The following is a 21,045-nucleotide window of genomic DNA, read 5'->3' as shown; positions in this document are numbered from 1 at the left end:
ACATGGTTAGCAGATGTTAATGCGAGTGTAGCGAAATGCTTGTGCATCTGTAGAAGTTTGTGAGTGCTTTTGGTGACAAGCCAAATTTCTTCAGCCTCCTGAGGTTGAAGAGGCCCTGCTGCGCCTTCTTCACGATGCTGTCTGTGTGGGTGGACCAATTCAGTTTGTCTGTGATGTGTATGCCGAGGAACTTAAAACTTGCTACCCTCTCCCCTACTGTTCCATCGATGTGGATAGGGGGGTGTTCCCTCTGCTGTTTCCTGAAGTCCACAATCATCTCCTTAGTTTTGTTGACGTTGAGTTTGAGGTTATTTTCCTGACACCACACTCCGAGGGCCCTCACCTCCTCCCTGTAGGCCGTCTCGTCGTTGTTGGTAATCAAGCCTACCACTGTTGTGTCGTCCGCAGACCTGATGATTGAGTTGGAGGCGTGCGTGGCCACGCAGTCGTGGGTGAACAGGGAGTACAGGAGAGGGCTCAGAACGCACCCTTGTGGGGCCCCAGTGTTGAGGATCAGCGGGGTGGAGATGTTGCCTACCCTCACCACCTGGTGAGGGTAGGCAACAAAGCACAGATTCAACTACAAAGACTATGGACTTTTTTGAAAATGTCATAAAGAAGGGCAGTGATTGGTAGATGGGTAACAATAACAAATCAGACATTGAATATATCTTTAAAGCATGGTCAAGTGAATAATTATTCTGTTAATAATTATTCCGATGCAGTTGTCCTTCTGAAATAAGCTGCATGACAGGAAGGAAAGTGCTTAATTAAGGATGTCACCATGATGCCATTGATGATTTTAAATAATATAATAATTATAATATATGCCATTTAGCAGACGCTTTTATCCAAAGCGACTTACAGTCATGTGTGCATACATTCTAAAACAGCTACAGAGTTCAATGCCTGTGATGAGAGAAAACTGATGATGGTTCATCAACATTGTAGTGACTTTAAAATAATGACATAAATGACAGAGTCAAAAGAAGAATAAATATATTCCAAAACATGCATCTTGTATGCAACAAGGCTCTCAAGTAATACTGCAACAACAAAAAAACACGTCAAAGTAATACACTTTTTGGCCTAAATGCAAAGCCTTATGTTTGGGGCAAGTACAACACAACATGTCACTGAGTAACTGTCTCCTCATTTTCAAGCATGGTGGTGGTGTCACGACTTCCACCGAAGTCGGCCCTTCTCCTTGTTCGGGTGGTGTTCGGTGGTCGACGTCACCGGCTTTCTAGTCACCATCGATCCATGTTTCAGTTTCGTTTTGTTTTGTCTGTATTACACACACACCTGGTTGCTATTACATATCACGTTCCTTATTTAACCCTCTGGCATACATTCCTGTTCTGTCCGTGATTGTTAATGTCGTTAGTGGTTGTGTTTGGTGCTAGTGGTTTTTGTTCCTATTTGGAATTTGGCTTGATATTTTGAGTAAACTCAGTTATGTTACTCATGTCCTGCACCTGACTCCGCTATAACTCTGCACCCAATCGCTTACAGGTGGCTGCATCATGGTATGGGTATGCTTGACATCGGCAAAGACTTGGGAGTTTTTCAGAATGAAAAGAAACGGGATGGAGCTAAGAGCAGTGTTGTGAATTTATTGTAATGTTTTTCAAATTGTATAACTGCCTTAATTTTGCTGGACCTCAGGAAGAGTAGAGGCTGCCTTGGTTGGGAGAGGAATTCACCTTTCAGCAGGATAATAACCTGCAACACACAGCCAGATCTACACTCGAGTTGCTTACCAAGAGGACAGTGAATGTTCCCGAGTGGCCAAGTTACAGTTTGGACTTAAATCTGCTTGTAAATCTATGGCAAGACTTGACAATTGCTGTATAGTCTTGATCCCCAACACCTTGACAGAGTGTGAAGAATTTTGAAAAGAAGACTGGGCAAATATTGCCAAAGGTGTTTCTAACATGTATTGACTGAAGGGGGTGAATACTTATCTAATCAAGGTATATTAGTGTTTTATGTTTCATTCATCTTTAAAAATATGTATATAATTCTTCTTCCACTTTGACAGAGTATTTTGTGTAGATTGTTGACAAAAAAATGACAATTGAATCAGTTTTAATCCCACTTTGTAACGCAGCAACATTTTAAAAGAAGTTCAAGACGGTGCAGACTGTCTGTAGGCACTGTCCGTCCAATGATTTTTCCAATGCTATGTAATGACCAATAAGAGGCTTTGAAACCACCGGCCGCCATATTGGCACTCCCCAGAATGTGCAGTCCTCCATAGGAATGAATGGAATTCTACAGTATTTCAATCAAATGTTTCAAGGACAAAATGACATGTATTTAAGTATTTATTTGTTGTAGTGGGGACAGTAATATTAGTACTCTCCTAAAAATATATTTCAAGGAATATGTTTGTTGAGTGAATATGTTTATAAAAAAAAATGTAATGTTCAGTTCAATATCATTTTAAAAGTATGCGTCAAGGAATCTGTAATAGAATATACTTGTCAAAAACGAATGTAGACAATTAATGCATGTCTCATCAGTGTGAGAAATTTGTCAGTGTGAGAAGTTTGTTAACTTGAAAGGAGGCCTAAACTTCCTTATGCACATTGCAATAACACAAATCCAACTGCTATAACACAACTAACAGGTTTCCTATTTAACCAAATCGTAATTTAGGCATTGTCAGCAACCTGTGAGAGGCAGCTATAGCTCTGAGGTAGATGCGGACGTCTCACTCGTTCGACATCCAGGTGACCTATACCGTCTGTCTTGGAGCCCTGGGACATAACTGTCTCGTTCAACTTCCACCTCCAGTTCAACATACACTCGAGGGCTCCCCCTGGTGGGGCCGTCCTGGTGAGCTATATGGTCCATCTTGCAGGGTGATGGCTAAAAGGGATGTGGAAGTGTAATCAGATCTGAACGGATTGGGCAAATCCCAAAGTATCCCTTTAAATTAAATTGAACAAGTCGCAGTATGGCTGTGATGGTGACCCCTGTCGTGCATCGACCCCTGACGAGCTGGCTGCCCTGCTGATGGAGAGGGGTGCCAAACTGGAGGAGGTCAACGATGATGGATACATTCCACTCATAGAGTCTGCACGAGGAGATGGTGGTGCTGCTTTTGGCACAAGGTATGGCCTTCTCTCTCTCCCTCCCTCTCTTTCTCTCTGGGAATTAAGCCAGTACTTTTTTTTTAGATTTGACCTTCCATGTCCAAGCTCAGTGTCGAGGCAAAATACAAAACCCCTCATTCGGAAAACAAAATTGATTATATTCAGATACAGTTTTAAGCTCCTGATATTATTGAGTTGACAAGCTGGCTTTTCCAAATCCATTTGAAATAATTTTTCTGGGGTCAATAGCCAACAGTGGGAATAGATTAGTGCTCCTTTAAAAGTGTGTTCCCTGCAAAACGATCTTGAATCCTCCCTCTATTGTCTCTGTTTTCTGCAACTGCCAAAATCAACTGCTGGGGCCGACATCGAGCTGGGCTGCTCAACATCTTGAGCTGAATACCTGCTGGATGTAGGTGAGCAGAACCTCTCCTAACTGGACTGCCTCTCTGTTCGGCTCTCTCAAACCAAACTACTAATCTCTATTTGAGATTCGCTCATCATCAATTCATCCATTGTCGAAATTCACTTGGCTATCACCGAAACCTCCAAATTCACTTGGCTATCACAGAAACCTCCAAATTCACTTGGCTATCACCGAAACCTCCAAATTCACTTGGCTATCACCGAAACCTCCAAATTCACTTGGCTATCACCGAAACCTCCAAATTCACATGGCTATCACAGAAACCTCCAAAGTTTTGCTTTGTTAACCTGATCACACACACAACCCTCTGTGTGTAATTTGACACATGTGCTCTTGTCCTCAGGAGCCAATGTCCATGCCACAACGGCGACAGGATATACGGCGCTGACGTACGCTTGTGAAAACGGATGTGGCTGAGGTGCTGCTGCAGATGGGGGCTGACCTGGTGAGACCTCGCCCTCTGGCCTCATCTCTATGAAGCACAGTTCATGTCAATACACATCCTTTTTGCATGAGTTGTTCACACGTTTGCATAAGTGTGGGTGTGCCTCCCAAATCTCACCATATTCCCTTCATAGTGCACTACTTTTTACCAGGGCACTCAGGGCTCTGGTCAAAAGTAGTGCACTTTATAGGGTATGTGTCAAACACAAGGCCTGTGGGCTGAAACTGCCTGTGAAACAATTCTATCCTGCCCGCGGAATGATTAGGGTTGTCAATTCATTTTGGCCTGCTTCCATACTGCCCCACAATGAGCTGCACTACAAGCCACAGCAAGCACTGCCAACGTGATGCACGCCAAACAGTAGTGCATTGCCACACACTTCCCAGACACACACACACACCCACACTAGAGCCAGCCAGTGCGATATATCATATCATTACTAATGGCACTGACCAAATCTCCTACCGGGCCAAAAGTTTAAAGGGTTATAGGCTTAACGTCCATGCCAAGTTAAGCTTCTGAAGATTCATTGCTGTAGCCTACAGAAAATGTAATCTTGCTTGTCAACATATTGTAAAATAAAGGATTCACACATGGGTATAAATTACTACTTAATGACAATAGGACACACAAGCGAGTATAAATGAGTCAACAGTTGAGCCATCTACTTTATAGAATTACAGCCTGATGCGCTTGCATCTTTGAATTCAACATCAATTACGCCGCTTTTGTATGTCCAGTTAACAGCACGCAGCGGAGGGAAAGTGTACATAGACACATGCCACAGTCCTAGCTAGGCTACTAAAATGTTGCAGTCTGGCTTCGGTTTTTAAACTTGACAATGAATCAAAACAGAAAAAACGGTATGTATTCATTTGTATGATATGTTACAAATTCAAAATTTGGATTATATGTTACAAATTTGAAAAACATACAATATATTACGAATTTGAAAAATGTATAATATGTTACGAATTCTAGCTAAGTGGCTTACGTTTGCTAGGTCATTGGGGAAAGGGTTAGCTACATGGGTTAAGGTTAGGGTTAGATGAGGGGTTAGCTAAAAGGGTTAAGGTTAGGGTTAGGGGAAGTGTTAGCTAACATGCTAAGTAGTTGCAAAGTAGCTAAAAAGTAGTAAGTAGTTGAAAAGTTGCTAATTAGCTAAAACACTATAGATGTCCATGATGAGATTTGAACTCGCAACCTTTGGGTTGCTAGACGTTAGCATTGTACTCCCACACATCCACCCCAACCAACCACCCTACTTCGTTTTTGCCTTAAGTAAATCAAATCAAATGTATTTATATAGCCCTTCTTACATAGGCTGATATATCAAAGTGCTGTACAGAAACCCAGCCTAAAACCCCAAACAGCAAGCAATGCAGGTGTAGAAGCAGGGTAACCATCTGTCTTATGTAACCATACAGTACCAAACTGTAATAAAATATCATCCTAAATTAAATATTCCGGATTTACATACAGAATAATACAAAATGCTCTGAGACCAGGTTGGTGATCCATCCAGGCAATCCATAAAAACAATAAACATGTTTTATGTTTAAATGTTTCAACCACCTAGCTACATTTGGGTTATTTTGAGTTTTGATTAGAGTCACAGCATATTATGCACATCTAGCAGCAAAGGCTGGACACGTTATTTATCTCTTTTGTTTTAATATGCTAAATTGCTCTATACAGTATCCTACAGTATGTACATAAGTAGACATAAAGGTCTATCTTTTCTTTCTAACTAAACAATGGCCAGTTTGGGTGGCAATTGTATGCATGTTGTTTTGTAAAAACAGACCTAATAGACCTAATGTCTGGCCTGCAAATTTGTTGTGTTTTTTTCACTATGGCCTGTGTGCTGATTCAGTTTGACACCCTTGTCATAGGGAATAGGGTGTCAGTTAGAGCGTTGGCTGGGTGTTGTTTCAGTTTGACACCCTTGTCATAGGGAATAGGGTGCCAGTTAGAGCGTATGCTGGGTGTTGTTTCAGTTTGACACCCTTGTCATAGGGAATAGGGTGCCATTTAGTGTAGGCTGGGTGTTGTTTCAGTTTGACACCCTTGTCATAGGGAACAGGGTGCCAGTTAGAGCGTAGGCTGGGTGTTGTTTCAGTTTGACACCCTTGTCATAGGGAATAGGGTGCCAGTTAGAGCGTAGGCTGGGTGTTGTTTCAGTTTGACACCCTTGTCATAGGGAATAGGGTGCCAGTTAGAGCGTAGGCTAGGTGTTGTTTCAGTTTGACACTGTTACGAATCCCTTTTGGCCCGACAGTCTAGGGGGGATGGTAATGAGACCCGTAACATAACTCATGCAAATTATTATTGTGACAAAGTAAAAGTGTGCACGAAATAACCACGACAACAGAAATCTACCGTCAAACTCTAGGTTTATTTATAAACACACGGTAATGGGGGGAGCAGGAAAAGGGGCTGAGCTGGACCCAAGGAAAGAAACAATAAATATACAAAAACACACCCCTAAGCTAGACTACTTTAACAACAACTAACTAACTAACCAAAAATACAGTGGGTGGTCCGCCCAGTTCTAACTAGTGTATTTAACAAAGTTCACCTACGGGTAGTGTATGCCCATGGGCGACTTGTCTTGGTTTCCCCCTTTTCCCACCAGCAATCAAACACAAACACCATAAACAAAAACAATACTCACAGGTGATGACAAAGTGCTATGAGGTGCTTAAACAAAAGAGAGGTTAAGACATAAAGCGAGAGTGAAACACAGAGACCTACAGACATGGCATTTACAGAGAGATTGAGCTGAGCTGAGCTTTAGAACAAACAAATGATGGTGTTTTTAAACCATGGGGAAGGAACTGTGATAGGTCAGGAAATAGGAGGAGGTGTGTCTTCTGATTGATGATTGATTGTTGACTGATTGGGGAGTGATGGTTTTCACCTGTGAGGGGAGAAGGAGAGAAAAGAAACACACACACACAGGATACACACACACACAGGATAACTGTATCCGTAACAGACACCCTTGTCATAGGGAATAGGGTGCCATTTAGAGCGTAGGCTGGGTGTTGTTTCAGTTTGACACCCTTGTCATAGGGAATAGGGTGCCAGTTAGAGCGTAGGCTGGGTGTTGTTTCAGTTTGACACCCTTGTCATAGGGAATAGGGTGCCAGTTAGAGCGTAGGCTGGGTGTTGTTTCAGTTTGACACCCTTGTCATAGGGAATAGGGTGCCATTTAGAGCGTAGGCTGGGTGTTGTTTCAGTTTGACACCCTTGTCATAGGGAATAGGGTGCCAGTTAGAGCGTAGGCTGGGTGTTGTTTCAGTTTGACACCCTTGTCATAGGGAATAGGGTGCCATTTAGAGCGTAGGCTGGGTGTTGTTTCAGTTTGACACCCTTGTCATAGGGAACAGGGTGCCATTTAGAGCGTAGGCTGGGTGTTGTTTCAGTTTGACACCCTTGTCATAGGGAATAGGGTGCCAGTTAGAGCGTTGGCTGGGTGTTGTTTCAGTTTGACACCCTTGTCATAGGGAATAGGGTGCCAGTTAGAGCGTAGGCTGGGTGTTGTTTCAGTTTGACACCCTTGTCATAGGGAATAGGGTGCCATTTAGAGCGTAGGCTGGGTGTTGTTTCAGTTTGACACCCTTGTCATAGGGAATAGGGTGCCATTTAGAGCGTAGGCTGGGTGTTGTTTCAGTTTGACACCCTTGTCATAGGGAATAGGGTGCCATTTAGAGCATAGGCTGGGTGTTGTTTCAGTTTGACACCCTTGTCATAGGGAATAGGGTGCCAGTTAGAGCGTAGGCTGGGTGTTGTTTCAGTTTGACACCCTTGTCATAGGGAATAGGGTGCCAGTTAGAGCGTAGGCTGGGTGTTGTTTCAGTTTGACAACCTTGTCATAGGGAATAGGGTGCCATTTAGAGCGTAGGCTGGGTGTTGTTTAGATGCATGACTGCTTGAATACGCTCATATGTTTCCATGTGTCCGTTTTACTCGCTCCTGTTTGTCTTGCAGAGACATGAATGGGAGGGGGACAGAACCTCTCTAATGAAAGTCAAGAAGGACCAATGTTTGGCGGGGTCATTTGCAGAATCCAAAGTGTCAGCATTGTGTATCCTACTTTTGTGTCAAATAGTAATGAAGAAATTGTGGTCAGTTAACAAATACTATGTCTTGTTTGATTTTTTGGGGCCCGGTGCTAGCCAAGGCCAATGTAAATATGCATGTATTTTTTGCTAATAAAGTCTTACAATTGGTAACATTTTTAGCTGAATGTGCATGCATTTAGATGTTATTGTGTGTTGTATATTTTCAGTCACACTGTTGCATGAAAGGAGATCCATGAAGTTAACATCGACAGCATCTCTAAGCATGAGTTCCTGTCGAGTAAACCTAAGGAGGGCTCACCTAGGGAACTCTGCACTCACAATTCCATTTAGTTCAGGAACTGAATGACCATTCTTATGGGGAAATCAAATGTCTCATTCAACTGAATTGAGATTAAATTGATCTGTAACTCTTGACTTGCTCTGGCTACTCCCAGTACTGAATGGGGCAGTGCATTTCCTCAAAACCAAGGTGGTCCCAGACAGTTGGAAGACGGACATGAACGAGATATTAGAATCGTCCAGCAGCGACGAGGAGGACACGGAAGGAAAGTGAGTGAAGAGGAGAAGGAGGTGCTAAGGGTGGTCACACCATTGTGGTGTCCTACCTCCTCAACTAACCCAACAACATCCTGTCGGTCCCCGCGCAAGACCTATCCCCTCCCATGACACCTCTCAGGTAGGGACCGCTAGTTACTAACAGACAAATAACTACTGTACTTCTACAAACATGTTTGTTTATTTGTCTGGATGGAGTTGTATTGACACCAAATTGATACCAAATATTGATACCAACTATACTTTTGTAATATCTCCTTACATCTTATGAGTTCCAAGCTCTGACCATTGTGGAGCCAGACAGAGTCTCTTCTAACATTACAACACCTGCACCCGTCATCACAAAAGGTCAGCCCAACAGTAAATATAGGTCTAACTTTGTTAATTCCCTGACCAAGAAGACAACCTAACACCAGTTGACTACACAAGGCATCAAAACATTATAATGATTACTGTAATACTAGATGGTACAACCTTGTAACTAACTAGTTGTGTGGTCCTGTGTGGCTGTCTCAGGTGGCTCCAATCAGAGGCAGTGCCCCCTACAGGATAACCCTGTCATTGCAGACAGTCCAGACAGAGATGCTGCCCCCCTTCCACCCGTACCAGCCCTTGGAGTCCATTGTGAAAGAGACAGAGTGCAAGCTGATCTCCAGCCATAGAGAAGACCCATCTGCAGAATAAGATGATCCTCAAGGAGCAGTAAACTAAAGAGTAAATAAAGACCGAAGGCCTGACCGATGACCCGGGCAGCCCCTTCGCACTTTGGCCTCCCAGCAGTCCAGACTTTAGTACAGCAGACTACCCCGACAGCTCGAGCCCTGACCTGCTGATGCTGATGGTGAGTCAGCAGTAGATGTTGGGGCAGCAGTTGACAGGCCTGGGACCGGCCTTCTCACCCAGGCCCCCGACGGACTACTAGTGGCCTTCCCCCTACAGATCGTCACAGACACGCCGGTTGACATCATGGCAGATACAGTGTCTTCCAAAAGTATTCACATCCTTTTCAGCACATTTTGTTGTGTTACAAAGGGGGATACAAATGGATTTAATTGTAATTTTTTTGTCAATGACTCTAACACTTGTAGAATTCTAACACTTGTAAAAGATATATACATTTTTAAAAGGAAAATAAAACACTTGATTAGATAAGTATTCAACCCCCTGAGTTAATAACACCTTTTGCAGCGTTTACAGCAGTGAGTCTTTCTGGGTAAGTCTCTAAGAGCTTTCCGTACCTGAATTGTACAATATTTGCCCATTAATAATAATAATAATAATATATGCCATTTAGCAGACGCTTTTATCCAAAGCGACTTACAATCATGTGTGCATACATTCTATGTATGGGTGGTCCCGGGGATCGAACCCACTACCCTGGCGTTACAAGCACCATGCTCTACCAACTGAGCTACAGAAGGACCATTATTCTTTTTTAAATTCTTCAAGCTTTTTAAATTCTTCAAGTTGGTTGTTGATCATTGCTAGATAGCCATTTTCAAGTCTTGCCATAGATTTTCAAGACGATTTCTAGTCAAAACCACTCAGGAACATTCAATGTCGTTTTGGTAAGCAACTCCAGTGTATATTTGGCCTTGTTTTTTAGGATTTTGTCCTGCTGAAAGGTGTCTGTTGGAAAGCAAACTGAACCAAGTTTTCCACTAAGATTTTGCCTATGCTTAGCTCTATTCTGTTTATTCTTATCCGATGACAATACCCAAAAAATGATACAGCCACCACCATGCTTGAAAATATGAAGAATGGTACTTAGTGATGTGTTGTGTTGGATTTTCCCCAATCATAACGCTTTGTATTCAGGACAAAAAAGTTAATTATTTTGCCACATTTTTTGCAGTATTACTTTAGTGCCTTGTTGCAAACAGGATGCATGTTTGGGAATATTTGTATCATGTACAGGCTTCCTTCTTTTCACTCTGTCATTTAAGTTAGTATTGTGGAGTAACGACAATGTTGTTGATCCATCCTCAGTTTTCTCCTATCACACAGCCATTAAAACTTTGCAACTGTTTTATAATCACCATTGGCCTCATGGTTAAATCCCTGAGCGGTGTCCTTCCTCTCTGTCAATAGAGTTACTGAAGGATGCCTGTATCTTTGTAGTGACTCTGTGTATTGACAAACCATCCAAAGTGTAATTAATAACTGCACCATGCTCAAAGGGATATTCAATATCTGATTATTTTTTTTACACATCTACAAATAGGTGCCCTTCTTTGCGAACCGTTGGAAAACTTCCATGGTCTTTCTGGTTGAATCTGTGCTCAAAATTCACTGCTCGACTGAGGGACTTTACAGATACAGTGGATTCGGAAAGTATTCAGACCCCTTGACTTTTCCACATTTTGTTAACTTACGGCTTTATTCTAAAAAGATTAAATAGTTTTTCCCCTTATCAATCTACACACAATATCCCATAATGACAAAGCAAAAACAGGTTTTTAGAAATGTTTGCAAATGTATTAAAAATAAAAAATGGAAATATCACATTACATGAGTATTCAGACCCTTTAATCAGTACTTTGTTGAAGCACCTTTGGCAGCGATTACAGCCTTGAGTCTACTTGTTATGACGATACAAGCTTGGCACACCTGTATTTGTGGAGTTTCTCCCATTCTTCTCTGCAGATCCTCTCAAACTCTCTCAGGTTGGATGGGGAGCGTTTCTGCACAGCTATTTTCAGGTCTTTCTAAAGATGTTCGATCGGTTTCAAGTCCGGGTTCTGGCTGGGCCACTCAAGGACATTCAGAGACTTGTCCCAAAACCACACCTGCGTTGTCTTGGTAGTGTGCTTAGGGTCTTTGTCCTGTTGGAAGGTGAACTTTCGCTCCAGTCTGAGGTCCTGAGCACTCTGGAGTCGGTTTTCATCAAGAGTGTACAAAGCTTTCATCAAGGCAAAGGGTGGCTACTTTGAAGAATCTCAAATCTCAAATATATTTATATTTGTTTAACATCCTTTTTTGGTTACTACATGATTCCATATGTGTTATTTCATAGTTTTGATTATTCTACAATGTATAAAATAGTAAAAACAAAGAAAAACCCTGGAATAAGTAGGTATGTCCAAACTTAAAATTAAAATACATTAAAAAAAATAATGTGGACACCCCTTCAAATTAGTGGATTTGACCATTTCAGCCACACCCGTTGCTGACAGGTGTAAAAATAAAAAGAGCACACAGCCATTCAATCTCTATAGACAAACACTGGCAGTAGAATGGCCCATACTGAAGAGCTCAGTGACTTTCAACATGGCCCCATCATAGGATGCCACCTTTCAAACAAGTTCATAAAATTTCTTCCCCACTAGAGCTGAACCGGTCAGCTGTAAGTGCTGTGAAGTGGAAAAGTCTAGGAGCAACAACGGCTCATTCCCGAAGTGGTTCCAAACTGCCTCTGGAAGCAACGTCAGCACAAGAACTTCGTCAGGAATTTCATGAAGTGGGTTTTCATGGCCGAGCAACCGCACACAAGCTTCATCATGCATAATGCCAAGCGTTGTCTGGAGTGAACTCTGGAGCAGTGGAAACACTTACTCTGGAGTGATGAATCACACTTTACCATCTGGCAGTCCGACAGATAAATCTGGGTTTGGCGAATTCCAGGAGAACGCTACCTACACCATTGCATAGTGCCAACAGTAAAATTTGGTGGAGGAGGAACAGTGGTCTGGGGATGTTTTTCATGGTTCGGGCTAGACCCCTTATTTCCAGTGAAGGGAAATCTTAACACTACAGCATACAATGACATTTGAGACAATTCTGTGCTTCCAACTTTGTGGCAACAGTTTGGGGGAAGCCCCTTTCCTGATTCAGCATGACAATTCCCCCGTTCACAAAGGGTGGTGCTTTGTCGAGATTGGTGTTGGAAGAACTTGACTGGCCTGCACAGAGCCCTGACATCAACCCCATCAAACACCTTTTGGTATGAATTGAAACACCCAACTGCGAGCCAGGCCTAATCGCCTAATATCAGTTTCCGACATCACTAATACTCTTGTGGCTAAATGCAAGCAAGTCCCCGCAGCAATGTTCCAACATCTAATGGAAATCCATCCCAGAAGAGTAGGGGCTATTATAGCAGCAAAGGGGCGACCAACTCCATATTAATGGGCATGATTTTGGAATGAGATGTTCGACAAGCAGGTGTCCACATACTTTTGGTCATGTGCTGTATGATTGTCTGTCAGGTAGAGTAGGTTAGAATTGAATACGAGACGTGTTTTTATGAACTTGGTGCATGAGGTTGTAGGTCACACCATGTTCTTAAGGCATTAAGGCAGCATGTCTTGTGGTAGAATGACAATGCACAAGTGGAGGCTGCTGAGGGGAGGGCAGTTCATAATAATGGCTAGAACCGAGCAAATGGAATGTCATTAAACACATGAAACCAATTGTTTGATGTATTTAATACCATTCCACTCATTCCGGTTCATCCACTACAATGAGCCTGTCCTCCCAATTAAGGTGCTACCAACCCCCTGGAATGCACATCTCGTTTGGAACCAGTGCTGGAGAAAGTGTTTGCATGTTGCATCAAAATGCAGCATGAGTGCTATAACAGTTGTTTTGTTGTATGTATGGTTACATGCAAAGTTTGCCTTGCATAAGCCTGAACAATAAATAAACGTGGCTTGCCTTACAACTTCCCTGACTGTGGAAATCATACTTATACCGCCACCTTGTGGCTACAGCAAAGTCTACAGTCTTTAGTGAAACTGAATTTGTTTGATGAATCTCTTCAAGACAACTCGTAAAAAGATACATTTGGAATACTTCATGTTGCATGGTTGTTTTCCTTTGAATTCACATGGTGTCCCAAATATGGAATAAGAATCGATATGGGTCCAATACTGTTGACAAATGCTGTATGTCGTTTTATTTACTGTTCCAATATGAGTAAATCAAAAAGTATTGCTGTGATTAAAAATGGTAGAGAATTTATCATCACGTTTACACTGGGGTGTATTTGACTTGACGTCCTATTTTCAGAACACAGGAAAAGTTGGTAGTTTACGGGTAAAACTATTCAAATGTCACTGGGGGAACATTTTTAAAATAACTTTTATCCAATTAAAACACTCATTTTGTCTCTTTTCAATGACGAAACTATGTGGATGCATTTTCGTCCAATCACAACCAAGTTAAGGGCAAAGATGATCTATTATATTGACAAGATAACCGAGTGTCCACTCTTAATGGAAATGCATGTCCTCAATGATTGAAGGCAGGCGAGATCAGGTGGGACCATTCTAGAAAATGAGAGGGCATATACGCGTGATAATAACATGTACAACCACGTAGTTTTTCTCAAAGTTGCCGGAATGCCATGTGCATCCACTTATATTAGTACATTTGTAACGGCCTAACCATGACGAGACTTCTATTCGCTCAAATAAGCCTCACGCAATTCGACACTGTCATGGACATTTATACAAAAAGGGCTGATCTCACGCAGACAGATTTTGAGCGGAGTAAATGCTCTCGCTTCTTCTCTTCCTCTCTGTTTGGAGCTATGACTCACCAAATAAGGAGCGACAACACCATAAAAGGAAATGTACGGCTGTATATGGCGGAAAGTAGATCTCGAAAGAACGTTTCCCAAGATATAATTCATGCGTGCTAAATGTGTTGCTCTTGTACATCTAAAATGTATTTTCAAAGGGAGACTATTTGCAGATGTTAATAGCATAAATAATCTATTTTGGAAGAGAGACTGGGAATGGTCAAGCGTTTTCGTTGTGAACTATATGGGATCGCGGAGTAATACCAATGGGTGTAAATCGAAATGTCCTTATGTGGAGAAGAGTAGGGGGTTGGGTTTGATTGATTAGTTGTAGGCGGAAACAACTTCTAACTACAACTTTGCACAGTTATGGTAAATTATATGCCATGGACAATTTCTTTCGTTTACACTAATCTGTGCTAATTCATTTGACCGTGTTGCCTAAAGCTCACAGAGAACACGCAACAGCACTATATGGCTAGCAAGCTAGGCTTTACTTGTTGATAAAGTCGCTAGCTAAATGCCATTTAACTAGCTAGCTATCTCTCGGTTAGTTTGATTTCACGGCAATTTGCAGCAACAAATTGAGGAATGAACAGTTTTTGAATAATTGCTGTTCGATCACAACATCGCTCATTTACGCATAAACCCAGTGGGTCCATCGACCGCGCGAGAGGTTTGAAGGCCTGGGGGACAGGTTCGGAATGTTGGGGGGAAACGGGGCAGGATTAGGTACAAGAGCAGGGGGCGCACGACCTGGAAATGGGACTGGGTTGACCGCTTTGCAAGTTAATAACCCAGGAACGAACATGAGTGGTGCCGAAGGTGGAAGGTTTGACGATCGAATCAGAGAATACTCAGCCGAGGTGGTGTACAGCGGCTCTGAACCAGAGTCCGACTCCGGGGATGATGATGATACCATGGGTTCAGCCGGGGACCGAAGAGGGGTGAAACGAGAGAGAGCTGAGATGGAAGTCGCTGCATCGACGACGTCTATGGGGCAACCCCCGGGAGGTTATGGTGGTGTCACGGGAGGTGCAACAGGGGCAAAGCCAGGCAAGAAAACCCGCGGACGAGTCAAGATCAAAATGGAATTTATAGACAACAAACTTCGGCGGTACACAACTTTTAGCAAGAGGAAGACTGGCATTATGAAGAAGGTTAGTTGTCAGTCATCTATCTCTGTTTTCATTGCAGACATGCTGCCAACCTGTGCTCATGCTCCCACACCTGCGCAGACGTTCCATTTCACAGCCACAAGTGTTGACGCTATGGTAAACATTCATAAAAACAGAAATGTGCTATTTGGTTAATTTAAGGTTAGGCATAAGGTTAGCAGTGTGCTTAGGTTTAAAATCAATTTTAAGAGAAATTGTAAAAATAGACGGGGGCTATGGTAACTAGTGATGACCTGACAGCTAACTAATTGATTTAACCTGTTTTATGTTTTATTTTTTTATCTCTGAGTCATACTGAGACCAAGGTCTCTGAATGGCATAAATTACAGGAAAATGCACATCAAAATGCAAGCAGGAAAAAAAACACGGTCACGCATTCATCAGTAATGAGGTCCTCAATCAGCTTTCTGAATTGCGCTAGAAGCACCAGAACATCAAATTTTGAAGATTGTTCAACAAATATGGTACAATAATAATAATGTGATAAACTGCATCTAACTGCTTTAATGAAGTGGTAGCTGCATTCATATAGGTGATGTCGCCATAGTCTGTTTAGTCTACGCCGTCGGTCCTAATCTGCCTCCTACTATTTAGCGAGAGGCAGGACCTATTTCTATAGAAACTCAATTCTCAGCTTCTTAACTAACTCATCAATATGCTTTTTAAAAGATAGCTTTTCATCTATCCAGATGCTAAGATCATTTTAAGCACGGACACTATCTATATGGACACCATCCAAAGTTTAAATCATATATTTTTATGCTAGTAGCTACTTTTCATGAGCTGCTATATAGTTCCAGGACTTGATTAGCTTTGTAGAACAATTCAGCTTCTACAGAGGATCAATAGAGACTGGTGAGAAGAACATTTTAATGCATTCCAGCAATCACCTCCCCAAGTTATAGCCCAGTAAAAACCTGAGCATGCAAATAATTGCTGCCAAAGCCACTTTCTTTTCTAGGCAGCTCAATATTGTTTGATCTGGCCTGTTTGGTTAGGTATGACACTATTTGCATTTAGGTTGGGTCATCATGTGTAGGGCGATAACCTCATCCTAGGTAAGTCTGTCAAATGGGACTACAGCAGCAGCATGCATGTGTTCCTCAGGCCTGTGGTCAAGTTTTAACGTCACAAGTACACTGAAATGCCTTTCTTGCAAGCTCTACAAAATAACAAGGTAGAACAAAAACATGCAAAAGTAAGAAGCTGTATACAGGGTCAGTTCCAATAACATATTTACAATATGCAGGGATACTGGAGTGACAGAGTTAGGTATGCATACGGGTAAGGTGACTAGGCATTAGGATATATGATAAACAGAGTAGCAGGAGTGTAAATGATTGTGTGTGTGTGTAGTGTAAGGTCGATCAATTAATCGGCAGGGCCGGTTTCAAGTTTTCATAACAATCAGTAATCTGCATTTTTGGACTCCGATTACATTGCACTCCACGAGGAGACTGCGTGGCAGGCTAACCACCTGTTACGTGAGTGCAGCAAGGAGGCAAGGTAAGTTGCTAGCTAGCATTAAACTCATCTTATAAAAAAACAATCAATCTTAACATAATCACTAGTTAACTACACGTGGTTGTTGATATTACTAGTTTATCTAGCTTGTCCTGCGTTGCATATAATTGATATGGTGCCTGTTAATTTATCATCGAATCACAGCCTACTTTGTCAAACGGGTGATGATTTAACAAGTGCATTTGTGAAAAAAGCCCCGTCGTTGCACCAATGTGTACCTAACCAAAAACATCAACGCCTTTCTTAAAATCAACACACAAGTATATATTTTTAAACCTGCATATTTAGTTAATATTGCCTGCTAACATGAATTTCTTGTATATATTTAGACTTAGGGATGCCACTCTTTAGATAAAATACGGAACGGTTCTGTATTTTACTGATATAAAATAAAAACGTTTTGTTTTCGAAATGATAGTTTCTGGATTTAACAATTAATGACCTAAGGCTCATATTTCTGTGTGTTTATTATAATTCAGTTATGATTTGATAGAGCAGTCTGACTGAGCAGTGGTAGGCAGCAGCAGGCTCGTAAGCATTCATTCAAACAGCACTTTCCTATGTTTGCCAGCAGCTCTTTGCTGTGCTTCAAGCATTGTGCTGTTTTTGACTTCAAGCCTATCTACTCCCGAGATTAGGCTGGCAATACTATAGTGACTATAAGAACATCCAATAGTCAAAGGTATATGAAATACAAGTGGTATAGAGGTAAATATTCCGATAATAACTGCAACCTAAAGCTTCTTACCTGGGAATATTGAAGACTCATGTTAAAAGGAACCACCAGCTTTCATATGTTCTCATGTTCTGAGCAAGGAACTTAAACATTAGCTTTCTTACATGGCACTTTCTTCTCCAACACTTTGTTTTTGCATTATTTAAACCAAATTGAACATGTTTCATTATTTATTTGAGACCAATTTAAGTAAAAAATAAGTGTTAATTCAGTATTGTTGTAATTGTCATTATTACAAATGTGTATATATAAATATCAGCCGATTTTAATCGGTATTGGCTTTTTTTGGTCCTCCAATAATCTGTATCGGCGTTGAAAAATCAGTCGGTCGACCTCTAGTGTAGAGTCAGTATAAATGTGTGTGCTGGAGTGTCAGTGCTATTTAGCAGTCTTATGCCATGGGGATAGAAGCTGTTCAGGAGTCTGTTGGTGTCAGACTTGATGCGGAGACAAGTCTTTGGCTTTGTTGGCTGGAGTCTTTAACGATTTCCCTAGGTCTTCCTTTCACACCACCTGATAAGAGGTCCTGGATGGCAGGGTGCTCTGTCCCAGTGATGTGCTGGGCTGTCTGCACTACCCTCTGTAGTGCCATGCGACTGAGGGCGGTGCTGTTGCCATACAAAGCAATGATTATTTTTTTAAATCTTTATTTAACTAGGCAAGTCAGTTAAGAACAAATTCTTATTTACAATGACAGCCTACCAGGGAACAGGGGGTTAACTGTCTTTTTCACGGGCAGAACGACAGATTTTTACCTTGTCATCTCTGGGCTTCGATCCAGAAACCTTATGCAGCCAGTCAGTTATTATGCAGCCAGTCAAGATGTTCTCAATGTGTAACTTTTTGAGAATTTGAGGGCCCATGCCAAACCTTTTCAACTTCCTGAGGGGGAAGAGGAGCTGTCACCATTTGGACAATTTTAAGTCCTTTAGTGATTTGTACACAAGGAACTTGAAGCTCTCAACCCTTGTTCGCAGGCTAGTAAGTGTGTGGTGAAGGAGATCATTTGGTTTGAGAAGCAAGGGGGTATTTAGGTTGGGAATTAATGTTTCCTACTCAAAGGGGCTTTAAGCTCAGGGAACTTGGCCAGTTATCTGTTAGGCTACCTAAACTGTACTATGAGTAGATTACATTAAGGCCTTTGCAAAGACAAAATGTCCACTTTTGTTATTGACCAAATACTTATTTTCCACCATAATTTGCAAATAAATTCATTAAAAATCCTACAATGTAATTTTTCTGGATTTTTATTTTCTCATTTTGTCTGTCATAGTTGAAGTGTACCTATGATGAAAATTACAGGCCTCATCTTTTTAAGTGGGATAACTTGCACAATTGGTGGCTGACTAAATACTTTTTTGCCCCACTGTAAATGCACAACATTCTTCCACAGCAACCATGTTATTTTGAGGAAGCCTATTTTGATTCTGAGTTCGGACATATAAAGTTTGAATTATTTGTAAGATGTTATTTTCTGAACTCCATTCACTCGTGCCTGAGCATTGAGTGAGACTGGTGCTGCCGGCACATGTGCAGATCAAATACACCGCTGCACTTGACGTAGCCTCGCAAGCTAACCGCCGACTGTGACGACAGAACTGAAGCAAATCATACAATCTGGCCAGGTTGATATCAATATTTTAATTTGCTAATATTGCACAGTGTAATGGGATACTCTTAAGACCGATTCTTACGTACAGTCTGCGAAGGCCTTCAGGAGTTAAACAATCCCGCTCAGGGCAGGGATACTTCACAGATTTCCGTACCCAGGTATGCTGTATGCAGCAGGGAGGGGAAAAAAAAAGTTTGATAACCTCTGTTACAAAACAGGCAATGAAAGGGGCTACCTAAGTAAGTCAGTCCGTTGCACAACTGAATGCTTTCAACTGAAATGTGTCTTCCACTTTTAACCCATCTCCTCTGATTCAGAGAGTTGTAGGAGTCTGCCTAAATCTACATCCACGGCGCCCGGGGAGCAGTTGTCTTTGGGGGTGTGCCTGTGTATGCAACAGGCTACCTGCTACCCCAGGAGGCTTTGGATCGCTTGGAAAATCAGACTGCAATGTGGAAGATGGAGTAAGGCGCTACTTTGATGTGCCACATCTTTGAGCCATCACTGCTCCTCCATGGTGCACTGCCAACCCCCCCCCCCCCCCCCCCTTACAGAGCGATACTGTGTAGGTGCCTAGGCAACCACACGGTTCTTTCCCCTCTGCAATAATGCAATGCCACTTGTGCATATACTGTGTGGGAAAGGGGATACCTAGTCAGTTGGACAACTGAATGCATTCAACCAAAATGTGTCTTCCACATTTATCCCAACCCCTCTGAATCAGAGAGGTGCAGGCAGCTGCTGTAATTGACATCATCAGGGCCCAGAGAGAAGTTGTGTTGCTCAAGGGTGAACGGCAGATCTTTCCACCAAGCTGGTTTGAGGATTCGAACCAGCGATCTTTGTTACTGGCCCAACGCACAAGAATGAATCCAAGGGCGTTACCTGCCAGCCCAGGGTTGGTGTGTGGGTGGGTGTCCGCACAAATGACAACCTACAGAAAGTGTTGCTGCAAAGTGGAGGATACAGGAGAGCTAGGCCTAACTCGCTCAATCTCTTCAACTCTATATTCTCCTTCCTATCGTTTGCCACTTCCTGTCTTTGTAGCCTTGTTTTCTAACTAACACGGGTTGCTTTCTGATGTCGTTCCAGTTTTATGAGCACCATAAAGTGCTTGAATTCATTGAATAGCATACACAGCCAACTGGCCAATGGCTGCTGCCAAAAAAGATCCCCTCCCCTCCTACTACAATAGTGCCTGGGAGCTCTGAGCTAGTTAGAGCCATGCTTCCTGCTGCGTACACAGGCACAATGTTATGCATGGCTGTGGGGTTCCCCTTAGAAACAACAGCTTGTGCTCAACGAGATCCTGTTAAAAGCTTTTAAGAAATAGCTATGCATGTTGGAAGGAAGCTTGTTCTAGGCTGCATTAAGTAGGGCACTGGGTTGTGGTACTAATAGCCTGTGTGGAACAAACATGACCTTCTGACATTCTAAGTAAGGAATCCCGTTAGTTCTATTCATGACATTTCTATTTGCAATTATCCACAACATTTGCCATCTGAACGTGGCCTTGCACTGCTCTAAGCAACTAATGCGCTTGTTCAGAAACATTTACCTCTTACTCTCCCAATAATCACTAGCCTGACTCTCTCCACTTGTAGGACCACAGCCCAGAGACCACGTTCATTGTTCTCTCCAATATCAATAAATACTTATTAGTTAGAAGATGTGCTTGCTGCCACACCACATTGCATCAGTGCCAAGGAATTCTGTGTGTTTGTGCCAAAAGTGTTGTCAGAGCACATTTGTATAATGTTTGCATTGAATATCAATGTACTGTCATTTTGATTTTGGGATTAAGCTGGTTAGAAAAAGGAATAACTTGTCATAAATTAGGGAAATGATT

General features: G+C 42.1%; 1 protein-coding gene and 1 long non-coding RNA gene across 4 annotated transcripts in view; both read left to right on the top strand.

Annotated features, from left to right (window-relative positions):
- Positions 1 to 4,735: 4,735 nt before the first annotated feature.
- LOC124002360 lies at positions 4,736 to 9,748 on the top strand. The gene is made up of 3 exons (XR_006832992.1): positions 4,736 to 4,839; positions 8,502 to 8,970; positions 9,139 to 9,748. It is a non-coding gene; the product is annotated as an uncharacterized LOC124002360 (long non-coding RNA).
- Positions 9,749 to 14,145: 4,397 nt separating this feature from the next.
- Positions 14,146 to 21,045, top strand: part of LOC124003991 (serum response factor-like) — a 28,186-nt gene continuing 21,286 nt past the window's right edge. Inside the window, exon 1 of one of the 3 annotated variants that reach the window (XM_046312708.1) lies at positions 14,146 to 15,306. In XM_046312708.1, coding sequence (XP_046168664.1) covers positions 14,851 to 15,306 — 456 coding nt within the window. In that variant the 5' untranslated portion in view covers positions 14,146 to 14,850. Of the gene's footprint in view, positions 15,307 to 15,346; positions 15,421 to 21,045 lie in introns of those variants that run through there. The other 2 variants (XM_046312709.1, XM_046312710.1) reach the window with 2 other exon arrangements.

Source organism: Oncorhynchus gorbuscha, linkage group LG18 (assembly GCF_021184085.1).
Source record: "Oncorhynchus gorbuscha isolate QuinsamMale2020 ecotype Even-year linkage group LG18, OgorEven_v1.0, whole genome shotgun sequence".
NCBI classification, from domain to species: Eukaryota; Metazoa; Chordata; class Actinopteri; order Salmoniformes; family Salmonidae; genus Oncorhynchus; species Oncorhynchus gorbuscha.
The sequence above is the reverse complement of the archived record's forward strand: the minus strand, read 5'-3'. Positions and strand labels throughout refer to the sequence as shown.